Here is a 14,583-nt window from a genome sequence, read left to right as displayed (position 1 = left end):
CTAAAAAAAGTTTACAGGTAAATTCACCTACACACTTAAAAATTACAAACTACTTAATGCATCCACATGAAGACACGCAGTGCAAGATTATGTTTTTCAACAGTATATAATTTCATATTATGAAACCAAGATTTATTTGGGATGTATCAGAGTTCCAGATCGGCAAGGCAATGTCAGGGTTGAAAAGGGGGCAAGCCAAGGAAGAAGGGCAATAGGACACACACCAGGAATAGCCAGTACTTTATTAGGTAGTGGAGATGTGGGAAGGTGACCACTAGATGGCCAAGTGCCCCCCAAATTTATTGGAAGCAATTTTTTTTCTGATTACTGTACTAACCAGTAGGTTGCGGAAGATGGCTTGAACATTATAAGTGTTCTTCAACCTCATGAAGGGGCCACACAAGGTGCATCTTTAAGATGAGATGCAGATCTCTGCTCTGACACGTGGGAGTTTCAAGGCCAGAAGGATGGCTGGCTATTTCAGTATGCAATGGTGCCCAGGAATTGGACCCACCAGGCCCCAGGACGTCCAGAGTGTGCCCCTGGAGGTGTGCAAAGCAAGGAAGCTAAGGATGGGGTTTAAAAGTCAGGCTCTGGCAGTAACAAGGGGGGGTCTGCAAAGGTTCAAACTGAATGGAAAGTAACGTAGGCAAAACATGAGATGACTGAGAGAATGAAGGACGGAGAGTTTCAGTGATTTGAAGCAAGTAGATCAGTCAATAGGGAGGCACAGAGAGGCAGCAGCGTTTTGTTGGCTGTCAGTTACGTTAGTACAAGGTGTTCTCCCTTTCTGTACCCTTTATTTATCTTTCTTTTGTGTTCATCACATATGACAAAGAGCTTTAGCATTTTGTTTTGACGGTGGTGGTACACAAAGCTGAAAAGCTTTATTGTATGTACAGTATATTATAAATTAAAGAAGGTATAGGATAGAATGAATAATAAAGTTAACTAAGCTTGTCTTTTCTTTTTTACAAAGCCCCAGAATAAAAGTATTAGAAAAACAGAACTTCACTTACTATAAAAAAGATGTACTCCTGTTACTTTTTAGTGAAGAGATAAACCCTGTGCTTCTATCTCTTTGCAGGCAGCACTGAGCATTATTGGAATGATCGGCGGACCTCTTTTGGGGCTGTTTGCTTTGGGGATTCTCTTTCCATGTGCCAACCCTACTGTAAGTGGGTCTTGTACTGTGTATTTCACTTCATTTAAATTCAAAATCAACATCAGGATGAGAAAGACCACCTCACATGTCTAGGGATCTGGATTTGGTCAGGGCCAGTTTTCTTTTATAGCCCAAAGCCAACATGTGGTGATTCAAGTGACGACTTCAAACTGGCTTTAATTTCTGTGATTCTGGGTGTGTGCCCTGAGGTGGCTGGCATCCCAACCAGGGTCCATTAGAAGACACGCTCATGTACACACCCATGGTCATGCTCATCCATTTTCAAGTAACCTAATCTGCACATGACTGGGATGTGCGAAGCAAAATCCAAAGAAACAAAAGAGGAACACGCACAAACTGAGAAATCCTGAATGAAAATACAGAATAGTTACGATTTGTTACTTTATGCTGCATGATTCACTAACCAACATAATTTGAAAAACTCACCATGACCAATGCATAAGACAAGACATTAACAAAGCTATTAAAAGAATTTTAAGTTAGTCAAATAAACAACAGTTGTTTTTATATAACTTATAGAAGAGTTTTTGAATTAAGCTGAAGATTTCATGTGACTGGCCTAACAATTTAGTTTATGAAAGACCAGCCACATTTCTGAGATTCATACTTTCTTAGGCATATGGCCTAAAGTCACAAAGCTTTGGAATTCTTCAAAAATTTCAGCCTCCAGTTTTCAACAGATCTTGACGTTTTAGGGTCCCCCGATACCGAAAACACCAATATCTCGATGATGGGTGTGTGTGTGTCTGTGTGTCACACTTTCCTGAGCTAAAACGGCTGGACAGAAAAATGGCAAACTCGAAACTTGAGCCTGTTATGAGATGATCGATGTGCTGATTAGTTTTTGAGCCAAATCGTGCAAGAGAAAGAGGCACTCTAGAGGAACCGTCAAATATTGTAATTCTACAATTAATTATGAATTCTTCTCGTCAGAGGCTATCGTAATAACCTTTTTTATGATCAGAAAGATCAGCATCAGAGCAGTAAATAATTACTGAAATGTTATAGAATAGTTTGGGCAACTTGGTTCCTGGAGTGCAAAGCCTACTGACGCTCACATATGAATTTCTGGTCATTGTTGTCATTATCAGGATTTAATTAATGCAGTAAACTTCAGAACAAAGGGTCAAAACATCAACAGAGTGTTAAGCATTTAAAACAATAGCAAAAATACAAATATTTCTTATAAATGTAAAAATCACACTGCCACTCTTTTCTGAATCCAGAATTAGAGAAGATTTAAAAAAAAAAAACACAGAAAGATCAGCCAGTTAAATGAGATCCGTTAGAGGTAACAAGACTTAATAACTGTGAAACTGCTTGGAATAAAAAGCTGAAGCCACTGTAGGCCCTAGGACTCAGTCTGAAAACCGCTGCCCTAACATGCATGTCTGTGGTGGGCAAAGATACCCGTACACAAACCCCCTGCTGGTATTTGAACCCAGGACACTGGAGCTGTGAGGCAGCAGCACTATCTACTGTAACACAATGCCACCCTCTTACGTACTTCATTCTTCTTATGTATAAACTTTATGTAAATGCATTAAATTGTGCTTTAATTTATTATAAGTATTAATGAACCTATAAAAGGTAGATTGAGAAAACAAATGTAAATTCCGAATTTGTATTCATTGTAAGATAGTTTGGAGACTTGCAATAACTTGCATTAAGACTAAAAAAAGGACATTTGTTATACTATTGATGGTGAACATGTTAAACATTAATGAAATGTTGTGAGACCCATAGGAATTCCCTTTGTTAGCACAAAGAGCAGCATGTAAGACAAGATTTGTGTTTTAGGGTGGATTGGTTGGACTTGCCGCAGGATTTGCAGTTTCCCTCTGGGTGGGCATTGGTTCTCAGATCTACCCAGTATCAGCTGCGCGAACACAACCTCTGCCTTTAAGCACAGCCGGCTGCAACTTCAGTGTCAGTGCAACAGAATCCAACTGGACAATGACAAGCACTGAAGCGTCGTCTCTGTTCACCACTGGTGCAGTGCAAACTGAAGACAGCACCGGGTAAGTGTCATCACGCAAATACTGTAGCCTTCAGAGGAAAATTCAGAAGTCAGCCATTTTGATGACTGAGCTTTTGGGCACTTCAGTCTATTCTTACTGAAGCCAAACTTTGCTATGCTTAACTCAGATGTACCAATACAGACAAAATATGATGTTGCACTTGAACAGTCTTACTTTAAGCTAAATATTGTGTAAAAAAACAAACATTCATAAGTAAAATGTAATGTTGTCAAAGTCCTCAAGAACAACCCTGTAAATTAAAGTGCAAGTTCAGAAAATTGATTTCCTGCACCTCCATTCTATAACATTTAAGCATCAGGAAAACAAATCACTTTTACAAATCACCCAAGCTTGAGTTTTTTCACAATGCCAAAGATTACATTTTTTGCTTGCAATTGTTTTTCTTTAGATTTTTTTAATCCCCTACCCTCTTGTATTTGTCTTTATCACATTAGCACTTTCTTTTCTGATTTATTTGTCTTCTTTTATTTCTTTTCAGCGACTCCCTGGTAGAGAACTGGTACTCTCTCTCTTACCTCTACTTCAGCACTATTGGCACTCTGGTTGTGGTTGCCGTTGGTGTCATTGTCAGCCTATTATCAGGTAATGTGTCTTTTTTTTCAGAAATCTGTATCTCTTTGTTCTTTGTCAAGAATTAACCGTGGGCTATATGATTAATGAGTGGCACCGGTAAGCTGGGTGAAATCTAACAGAAGCTCATGACACAAACACTTTTAATGTGGGAGTCTAATTGTGGTTATACTGCAGCCCCAACATACATCTTCAAAAAAATCTGACAGAATGAAGTGGGAAATTAAAGAAAAAAAATGGGGTTACATTATGGATGTGGTGTGAGAGGACATGCAGGTGGTGGGTGTAACAGAGCAAGATGTGGAGGACAGGAAGATATGAAAGAAGATGATCTGCTGTGGCAACCCCTAATGGGAGCAGCCAAAAGAAGAAGAAGAAGATGCTTAAAATTATACTCTGAGGTGCAGAAAAAGCAAATTAAAAGCAATATCATGTTTCAGCACTAGAGGGCACCAAAGAGGCACCGAAACTATGGAGCAACTAAATTCAATGGAGAGATGAACAAATGTAGAAACATGCATAGAACAAATAATTAGATAATAAAATAGACTACCTTTGTGGTGTAGATAACTAAAAGAAACTACCTTTGTGAGCCTACATACAGGTAAGTGGGTTTCAAAATCCCTGTCGTCCATACAGAGTGGCTCACTCACGTGCCTAATTATATATGCTGTACTACTCCCTCTTGCTATCCTAGCCTCACTTCCTTCTGCCATTTGAATTCCTATTAATTAATTTCTACCTTAAACGTGCTCTTAATGAGCCATTAGCAATGAGGTGGCTTTAAACTCCATCCTGGGGTCACCTGTAGCCAAGTCCAGGAATATCACTTCTAGAGTCGAAATAGCCCTACATTTTCCATTATAATTTAGTAGAGTGTGTGTGGTGTCCTTACCACCCTGAAGCCTCCAAGGCAGCTCCCATGTTTTCACATCTATTAGACAGACAACTTAGTTCTCAGGAGCTGTGTGCCCTCTAGTGGCCACATTCAGACATGCCTGCTCACTTCTCAGTCATCTCTGTCCAATAGTTTTTGGAGTATTGCAGGCATCAACCCAGGCCACTTCTCCATGACACTCATACTAGTGGTCCTATCTAGTGCCCATCCAGAGCACACAGCACACACATGTCAGCCTTTGTCCCCCCATACTGCAGAAGTTTTCCTGCTGCTGTGATTGTTTCATCTCTTCCTCTTTCTCACTCTCCCTCACTCCCTTCCTTTCTCTGTCCTAACCTTTGTCCCGTTTCATTCTGGTGGTGCCCAAGCTTCATTAACCCGTTGACAGGCAGGCAAAACTCATTTAAAATTAAGCATAATTAAACACTTTTGCATCAGTTTCTGGGGTACTGAGACAGATGTTGATATGGTGTCCTGTAAGCTCCCGCATTTGGCTTTACCTCATCTTTTATCCAGGACTCTGTACTTGTTGAACAGGTAGTGTCCTTTACCCCAATCTTTAACCAGTATAGTACCTTGAAAGGAGAGAAGAATTTAGTGTTCATTTGATAAAATGTTGAACTCTTTAGAATAGCATTGCTATTAAAATGTACATTTTTAATTGAGTCATTATTATATCATATTTTAATTTATTAGGTCACTTACATTTTTTCCATTACATCTATCTTTAAGGTGGGAGAAAGCAAAGCCTGGAGCCTGGTGTAACTCTGATGAAAGAAGATCTATCATGCTATAACTTATTCGTCCGTCTGAAAGCTAAGGTAAGTCACGTAGTTTGGATGGGAAATAAGCTGAAAACTGTCATAAGTGGACACAGTGGAGGACATTGTTGCTACTGTAGATTCAGTCTAATATTATAGAAGTTTTCACCCGATCAACTAGTTATCCATTCATTGGACGGACTCAGTCAGTTTTTAGAGAATTAATGAGTAATAACAATGCATTAACAAAATGAGATTATTTAAAGAAAAAAAAATTCAAAGTTTTACATTTTACTAAAAAAATTTCTCTTTATCTGATGCATTTTTTTACAATGGTTTGGATTAGAATGGAGTTAGAGTTAACATGTAAAGTTTTAATGCTTCATTTATTTCACACTCTTGGCACAACAGTGAAATGCACATTGTGAAATAAAACAATGTTTATTTTATATAGTGACTATATGGGATACATCTCCTCACATCTCATCTCATTTTCTTATCCGCTTTTCCTGGTGAGGGTTGTGGTGGCAGCAGGCCAAGCAGGTCAGCCCCATCTTCTCTATTTCAGCTACAAAGTGCAGCTCTTTCTGGGGAATTCACTGGTGTTCCCAAGCCGGCCGAGAAACGTAATCCCTCCAACGAGTCCTGGTTCTACTGCAGGGTCTCCAACCAGTGGGACATGCCCAGAACAGCTCCAGGGGGAGCTGCCGGGTGGGAGGCGCTCTTACGATATATGTCCAAACCACTTCAACTGGCTCTTCTGAAAGATCAGCAACTCTATTCTGAGACTCTTCTGAATCATTGAGCTTCTCACCCTATCATGGAGTGTCAGCCCAGCCACCCTGTGAAGAAGCCTCATATCTGCTGCTTGTACTAGCAGTCTCATCCTTTCAGTTATTACCCATAGCTCATGACTATAAGTGAGGACAGGGACGTAGATTGACCAAGAGCTTTGTCTTTAGATTCAGTTCCTGCTTCACCACCATAGGCTGGTAAAGCACCTGCAGGACAGCCGCCAATGCTTCAATCTGCTTGTTGATCTCACATTTCCTTTTCCCATCATTCATTAACATGATCCAAAGATACTTGAACTGATCCAACTTTTCATTTGTTCCCCTTCACCCAGAGAGAGCAATCCACTCTTTTTCAAGAGAGAACCATGACTTTGGACTTGGAGGTGCTGATCCTCTGGTCAGCCGCTTCACATTTGGCAGTGAATACAACATTATCTGCATAAAACATTAATGCTACATCTAGACATCCTCACATCCTCAGCTGCATCTTCATATCCTAGCCATGAAAACCATGAACAGGAATACAAGTATTTACATTAATATTGGCAGGTGGCATGACTTTTTAGAAGATTAGAACGTTAGAAAAATTGTGACGAGAACAAGATATTTAGCCCAACAAGCTCATCCATCCTATTTATTCAAAATAACCTCCAGTCGAGATTTCAAGGTCCCTAAAGTCCCACTCTCCACTATACTACTCAGTAGTTTATTCAGTGTGTCTCTGGTTCTAACACAAGTTTCCAGCTGTGTTCCTGTGTTCTTAAGCACACAAGTCCTAAAACATACTAAAAATGTCCTCGAGATGGGGGAGACCATCAAACCCAGGATAGATACAAAGGGCAAACACAGGATCTTTATAATTAAAAAAAATACTGTACAAACTGCTCTGTAAAAATCAAAGTCCCGAAGAGTACAAAAGGCAAAAACAGTTGCCTGAAACAGCAAGGTGAAATAGAGCAAACAAGTCCAATCCCACAATCCAATCAAAAAACAGAGCAAAGCTTCAAAAACACAAAGTTAAACAGAATCAAACAAAACTCACCAACACCAAAGAATCACAATGACCAAGAAATGACTCAACATTGTCTCAGCCAGAGGCGGTGTGGATGAGTGCAGAGTGTGCCATACAAAGGCCTGGTACCCATTCCGAGTCGTCTTCTCTCTATGTGGCAGGGATACACTGTGGCTCTCCTTTCAGCCTATACTGGACAAAGTGAATTCAGCATGTGAATGACCTGAATGGACAGTTGTATTTTTCTAAAAGTAGACCATTGTGCGACATGATTACATTATTGGTGCACACATTCTTGTACAGCCGTCTTAAGGGAAAAGGTAATTATAATTACAGAATTGCAGGGCAAAACTTCTTGAAGTGTTAAATTAACCAAATACTCGATACTTGGACCAAACACCAGTGTCTGATTAAAGACGTCTTTGTTCTTGTGCCATATTTTGGCAGTGAATTCCAATAGTTAGAATGTTACCTTTTTTGTGAAGCAGTTTTTTTTTATTTCAGCGCCCTTCTTTACCACCACTCCATTATTCCCAGGAATTCCCAGGACATTTCCCTGTTTTCCCAAAAGAAAAGCTTTCAGCATTGCATCTTATCTGTGCAAATAAATTCAGGCATTGTTGCTGATTCTTCACTTTACAATAGCTTGTGTTATTCATATTGTTACATTATACCCGAGCTGTTATTTCCTCACCTTAGTTTTCTGGTACACCGCTCAGCAACAATTAAAGAACATTCTTCACTGGAACTCGGCCTTTGACATTTGCATGTGGCACATCTAACACATTCATTAAGGGTGACAGAAATAGGCTACGGTTAACACTTGCAGCAAGTTACGGATGGATACTAATGGTAGTTTTAGCCTCTTTGTTCAAAGTGTTCACTGAACTATACAGTATGCCCAAGGTGGAAAATCAGAACACCAACAGCCACAGTTTTATTAAGGGTGTTTTCAGTCAGGCAATTTTATGTGCTCAGAAATTAAGTGGCCTTACATCCTCTACAAGAGTGACACTTCTAGTTGTTAATGATTCTAGGGTTTTCAACATCACTGATTCTAAATATATTTCACATTTTTAATCTTCATCGTTGTTTCGGGGTTTTATCATGGTCGCCACCATTTTGTGTTTTTTTTTGCATGGCTGTATTTATACTGTTGTTGACAGCAGTGTCCCTTTTCTGTTCAGTGGCTGTCATATGCTTGATGTATGTTGTCATCACAATGATCTTATTTAACATAGAATTGTGTTCAGTGAGAGTAAATTCTTTTCTGGGAGCCTTTCTTTGTGTTTCAATTTTTATTTAATGTTTTGGTCTTGGTATATGTGAACTCTGATCTTTCGAATGTTGACCACTGCTTGCATCAGGCCTTATTTTTCACTCCATCCCCTGGTTCTTTTTAAATAAATTTTGCCTTTTTGGTTTGCTTTCATTAGCTATGAGTGGTTTCTTCCAGTCAAGCTAGCTGACGTGCTAACATCTCGTTGGAAACAGAAAACAGCGTACCATATTGTGATAAACCAGCTTATCCCAGGTCTGAAACCAAAGAACCACTCAGTATCATAAACCAGTGCACTCAGGTCTGTGTTACAATCCCAGTCAGTAACATAAATTAATAGATTCAGGGAACAACTTTAAAACCTAATCCATAATCATTTTAACATATTGACAGGGGAGAGACTAGTTAATAAATAACAGGTCTGACTTAGTCAAGAGAAAGGAGCTATATCAATAGAATGTATTATCTACAGTAAAATGAAATGCTAAGGCCTATGTGTCTATTCCCACTAAGAAATCAGATTAGTCAGTTTGGCTTTGGTGATGCAATCGACAGAGAAAGTGCAAGTGTGAGACACATGAGGAGGAGTAAAGGCATAGAAGCCACACTGGGAGTTGCCTTCAAAGATGGGAACCATAAAAGCATATGGGAGGTGTGCAAGGCGACTCCAAATGACAGAATCTGACAAGCAGGTCTTATGAGATGCTGGTCATGAGCGGTTCAGACACAGGCAGATACGGAGCAATACGTAGGTATACGTAGGGCAAGAGATAGCAAATATTTTAAAATGTATTCTATTACCTGTCTTTGATTGGTAGCCTGGTTAGTTATTATTATTATTATTACTAAATCCAAATATCCCAGGTCTGTGTTAAGAGACCAAGTCAATGCAGAAAAAAATTATAATCCATGTCTATTATAGCTCCTTAATAAGGGAACCTTAAGTCATTGTACACAAGGTCTGACTTAGAAATCCAGTCAGTGCAGTAAGTCAGCCATTATAGCATCTTAACAAGGGAGTGGCATATGTCATTGTACCCCAGGTCTGGGATAGACACCCTGTCAGTACTGTAATCAAAGTAAGCTGCTAAATTAGGGGTCTACTCCACAGGTGTCGGACTCCGGTCCTCGAGGGCCGCAGTGGCTGCATGCTTTCATTCTAATCATCTTCGTCATTAGTGATCCGTTTTTACTGCCAATTAACTTCTTTTGCTTTAGTTTTAATTTACTTGACTCAGGCCCCTTAGTTGTCTCTTTTTCCTTAATTAGCAGCCAAACAATAATGAGACAAACAAGCCACCATATGACCAGCTCACCTGCGCCCATTACACAATATCTGAAAATAAAGAAAGGTGAAGGTCTCAGTAAGGTTGGTCTCTCAGGTCACCAAAACATTTTGACGATGTCCTTAGAAAAAACAGAAAAATCAACAAATTTGGAAATATCTGCTGTGGTAGAATAATAATAATAATTCATTACATTTATATAGCGCTTTTCTTAGTACTCATGAGAGCAGCAACAAGCCATTGAATTAAATAATGGGCTTAATTAACAGCAAGGATCAGCTTCTCATCAAGAGACTGTTTGGTGTGAAATTGGTTGGAGTTTGAAATCCCAGCTTAGCTGGTCATCTGTTGGCTCGTTTCATGTCTCATTTCTGTTTGGCTGCCATTTAATGAAGAAACAAATCAACTCAGAGGACTGAATCCTTAAAAACAGGGCCATTGAAATTAAGGGAAAACAAGTTAATTAGCAGTGAAAACTGGTCAGTGATTAGGAAAAGGGATAGAATGAAAACCTGTAGCCACTGCGGCCCTCCACGCTCAGAGTTCGACACCCATGGCTACTCTATAATCATTATAACACCTTAACAGGGGAGCTAAATCAAAGGTGTGAATTAGGGTCCCACTCAGTATCCGGGAACTGAGCTAGACACCTGCTACATAAGAATTATCAACGTAATGCCATAAACTAATATGCGGCATGTTTCAATTTGAGACCCTGTGATCAGTCTGTGATCACTTTCAGTTTCATTGCCTGGTTAAATAGTCTGACAAACCAAAACTCAAAAAAGCTCCAGCAGATTACGAAGTATGCAGCTAAAGTTATTGGGGCTGATGTAGATGATTTGACTAGTGTGTGTCAGAGGGCAATGCTAAAGAAACTGGAAATCATCTCAACTGATGACAGACATCCATTACATGTAGAACTAAACCTCAGTAAATCAGGAAGGATAGTTGCTTTGAAAACCCACACAAATCGCTCCAGAAACTCCTTTCTTCCTAGTGCCATATGACTTTTCAATAAGAAATATCGGAGATAATGTTTAAGGTTTTGATATATATCCTGTAACCTTTTTTTTGTTGTAAATATGTATTATCTAACTGCCTTACCTTAACCTTTCTTATTTCTATTTGTCTGTTTTATTTCATTCTGTCTGTTATTAGATGCAACTGAGAAGGCAAATGTCATGTTTTCTTGTGTAAACATGACTAAATAAAGAAACCTAAACCTAAAGCTAAACCTAAACCCAGTCCTCACAAGATCTATTCTTTAGGTCCTTATCAGCTGCAGGAATGAGCAGATCATTATTTAAGTGCATTTCATAGGGTTTCACAATAAAATGAATACCAATGCAAGAAGCATGGTGGCACAGTGGAATCTGCTGCTACCCTACAGATCCAGCATCCTGGTTTTGAACCTTGCGCCAGTCATTGTGGGTGTGGAGTTTGCATGTTCACCTCATGTCTGTTTGGGTTTTTCGGTTTAACTGCCTGTTCCAAACTGGTCCAGTGTGAGTGTGGGTGTGTATGAGCAGGCCCAACAATGGTCTGGCACTCTGTCCAGCTTATTGGTTAGATCAAAAATATAGAAACACTCCAATGGACACTGAAAACACAATTGTAAATCAAGCTTTTTTAAGAACAAACTAACTTTGAGAAAATAACTGAATGTTTTCATGGCTGTCAAAGATAATTGTGGTGCAGTGGCTGACACATTGGACTTGAAAAGTCCAAGGCTGCCAGCTCCGTCCCTGTGTCTGACCATAAACAGGTCACTTGACCTGTCCGTTCCCCAACTCATGTATATCAATTGCATGGTATTGTGACCTTGTAAACTATCTAGAATAAAGCCATCTACTGTATGTAATTATAACCTGCTAACATTTTGTCACCTTATTTTTCTTAGAATGATAAAGAGATAGAAGTGCTGGATTGGAAGTCCACCCCTGATACGGCTTCTGGAACCATTAACCCTGCCTTCAGTGATATCGAGCTGGACATGAAGGAAAATAAAGACAAAGCAAATGGAATTCCCATATAAGACTAATGATGACAGATGAATGCAGCTGCCTCATATTCATTTTTCTGGTGGAGATTTAACTCTGTTATATTTTTTTTACTTTTTGCTTAATGTGTGTAGTTGTGGTGAAAAGTGATGATCTTCATCTCAGGACGGATTACACATTTCCACATGTCAAGACATTTATTTTTCATATGGTCTTATTATTGCTCATGTTCTGCTGCAAAGAATGGCCAGCTGACGCCTAAAGGTCTCATCATCAGTTGTTATCAGCAACATGTCAGCCAATCTTCTCGATCAAAATTTAAACAGGAATTGACAGTTTTATGGAATGCATGGGTCTCTTTGGTGTCTCTCTTCAATGTGCACGAACTAAAGAAGACGAATGCATGAGTTATTTGGTAAAGCTCTGTGTCTTATGTGGAAAAGAAGAGTCACCAATGGCATCGGACATATGTTGGTGAACTCAGCTGTTGCCATGTAGTTTGGGACAATAGTTTTGCCTCCTGCTAATGACATCTTCTAACTTATTAATGGAGCCCACATTACACAATCTTCTACTAGCGACATCTCCTCTTCTTTACAAGCATGGATTGTGAAGGTGCCTATCGAGCACTTGTCTTAAGTCATCCCATTCACTTTATCCATTCTGCTGCTGGAGAGCTTTTGCCAACTCTGCATCTTTCAACAATGTGCAAAATACTGTTACTAATGATGAGCATGTGGCCAGACGAACTGTATTTAACGTAACAAAGAAAGGGGCTGCTGTTTTAGATTCAATGTAACCAATGTGCAAAAGAATGGGGGATGAACCAATGTAGGGTTAGAAATAATTACAAGAATATTCCAAGAAGGTGGACTCTCACTTGAAACTGCAAGCTGAGAATTTTTTTCCGTCTATCACATGCATCCATATTGGTGCTGACTTGCGGTGTCACCGCCGCCCCCATGCAGATTTAACAGCCATTTTAGGCAAATCGAGCCTGGTGTTTCTGATATGATGGTGAAATTGGCATGACATTTGGATGGAGACACTTGCTGAAATCATGCTGAATTTTTTGGGAAATGCAATATTTAGAGGTTGAGGATTCAACAATGACACCATGCCTTAAATTTCCCACATTACAATGTCTGCAGTGTAATTTACAAAGAGCAGTTATTACACTGAATTTTGTAAAGAAACACCGTTAGAAGCAGCTAAAAAATTCCATTAAACCAGGGAGGATATGGTTTTAGACTGAGAAATAGCAAGGTTCAGATTTCAGGTGCCGTTGGAGTTCCTCAACACCCAAATGGAACACTTCTGTGCCTAATGATGCTACTTTGTTTCCCAATGATAATTATTCTTGGTGAAATAAATCTGATGTTGCTGTATTAAAAGTTAACACTTGTACACCTCTTCAGCATGGAGGCACTCCTACCTCATGAATCCACTGGAACAGGTCTGATCTACAGTACTGTCACTGTGTGTGTGGAGTTTATATGTTCTTCTCATGTCTACCCGAGATTTGTTTTCCTCAGGTCATTCTCAATTTCCACACATGACCTAAAGATGTGGCTGTTAATGTGGCTTCTAAACTTAAGTGGGCCCGGTGCTGTCTGAGGCTGGTGACTGTCTTACCATTCACTTCAGTCCCACTTTTACGATAGGGTGTTGAGCTCTATAGGACCGCACTCTTTCTTCAAAGATGTCTATAAAGAAATGTTTTGTGTCATCAGATTAGAAGTTACATTTATGTTAATATTTTATTTTATTCTTATAAAGGCAGAAATGTTGGTGTGCAGCAATCACGTAAATGTTATGTTGTGCAGCAAGACTAAGTGATTGAAAAACATGAAATAGCGTTACTAAGAACTAGTTACAAGAGAAATACTGAAATGACATATGAACCTCTGGATTTTACTGTAAATAGACAAAGTATGCCAACATGTTTAATAATGTAGTTGCATTATTTTTATAATTTTCATGAAACATACAAAGTAAAATGGAAATTGGGAAATACAGTCCTTTTGTTGAATTGATTTGGTCTCTCAATTTTTTTCCCGTTTTTTAAATATTTCATGGGCTCCAAAGTATTCATTACAAAAAGAAGTGTTATAATAATCATAAATAAGTGGCTTAAATGTCTGTTCAATTAGAAATAGAATCAACCCCTATACAGTATATCACAGAAACAATAAAGAACTATAATCATAAACCACAATGAAACTGCAGAATTTTAGAATAACATTAATTACGTTTTCCCTAATTCTAAAAAAGCTTTGGACAGTTCCATATAAAGAAAATTTTATTTTTCTAGTCTTACATTATATGAGATATCATTTTCCCATTATTTTATGGGACAAAAACAAAATCAGTCAACACCCTAATAATGTGTTGTAGGAAATATTAATAAGATTAAAATATTAATCAGATTATCAGCAAAAAGTGTAAACTCAACTTAAATAACACCAAGCATCATTTGGAATGATTGTAAATCCGATACTGGCTGATAGACACAAAAAGATCTTTTCCCAAAAGGTTCTAAATTTAGGACAGTCCCAAAACACATGCCTAAGCGAGACCAGAGCTACCAGGCATCATTCAGTAATTAATGTGCAATTCTTGATACATCCGAGATCATTTTAATTTTGAGAGAGGTGTCCATTGCATGATTTTTAACTGCTTTAGTTGTCTCCAGCAGGGGTGCTTGCTACCTGGGATCGTGAACAGACTCGAGCCGTATACGCATCCCTTT

The 14,583-nt window shown here is 38.9% G+C and overlaps 1 protein-coding gene across 1 annotated transcript in view; it reads left to right on the top strand.

The window, feature by feature from the left end:
* LOC114660826 (sodium-coupled monocarboxylate transporter 1-like) overlaps nucleotides 1-11,911 on the top strand; it is a 33,533-nt gene extending 21,622 nt beyond the window's left edge. The window contains exons 11-15 of the mRNA XM_028813791.2: nucleotides 1,088-1,174; nucleotides 2,987-3,207; nucleotides 3,707-3,810; nucleotides 5,429-5,517; nucleotides 11,732-11,911. Coding sequence (XP_028669624.2) covers nucleotides 1,088-1,174; nucleotides 2,987-3,207; nucleotides 3,707-3,810; nucleotides 5,429-5,517; nucleotides 11,732-11,866 — 636 coding nt within the window. The 3' untranslated portion in view covers nucleotides 11,867-11,911. The remainder of the gene's footprint in view (nucleotides 1-1,087; nucleotides 1,175-2,986; nucleotides 3,208-3,706; nucleotides 3,811-5,428; nucleotides 5,518-11,731) is intronic.
* Nucleotides 11,912-14,583: the final 2,672 nt, after the last annotated feature.

This window comes from Erpetoichthys calabaricus, chromosome 1 (assembly GCF_900747795.2).
Source record: "Erpetoichthys calabaricus chromosome 1, fErpCal1.3, whole genome shotgun sequence".
NCBI classification, from domain to species: Eukaryota; Metazoa; Chordata; class Cladistia; order Polypteriformes; family Polypteridae; genus Erpetoichthys; species Erpetoichthys calabaricus.
The sequence above is the reverse complement of the archived record's forward strand: the minus strand, read 5'-3'. Positions and strand labels throughout refer to the sequence as shown.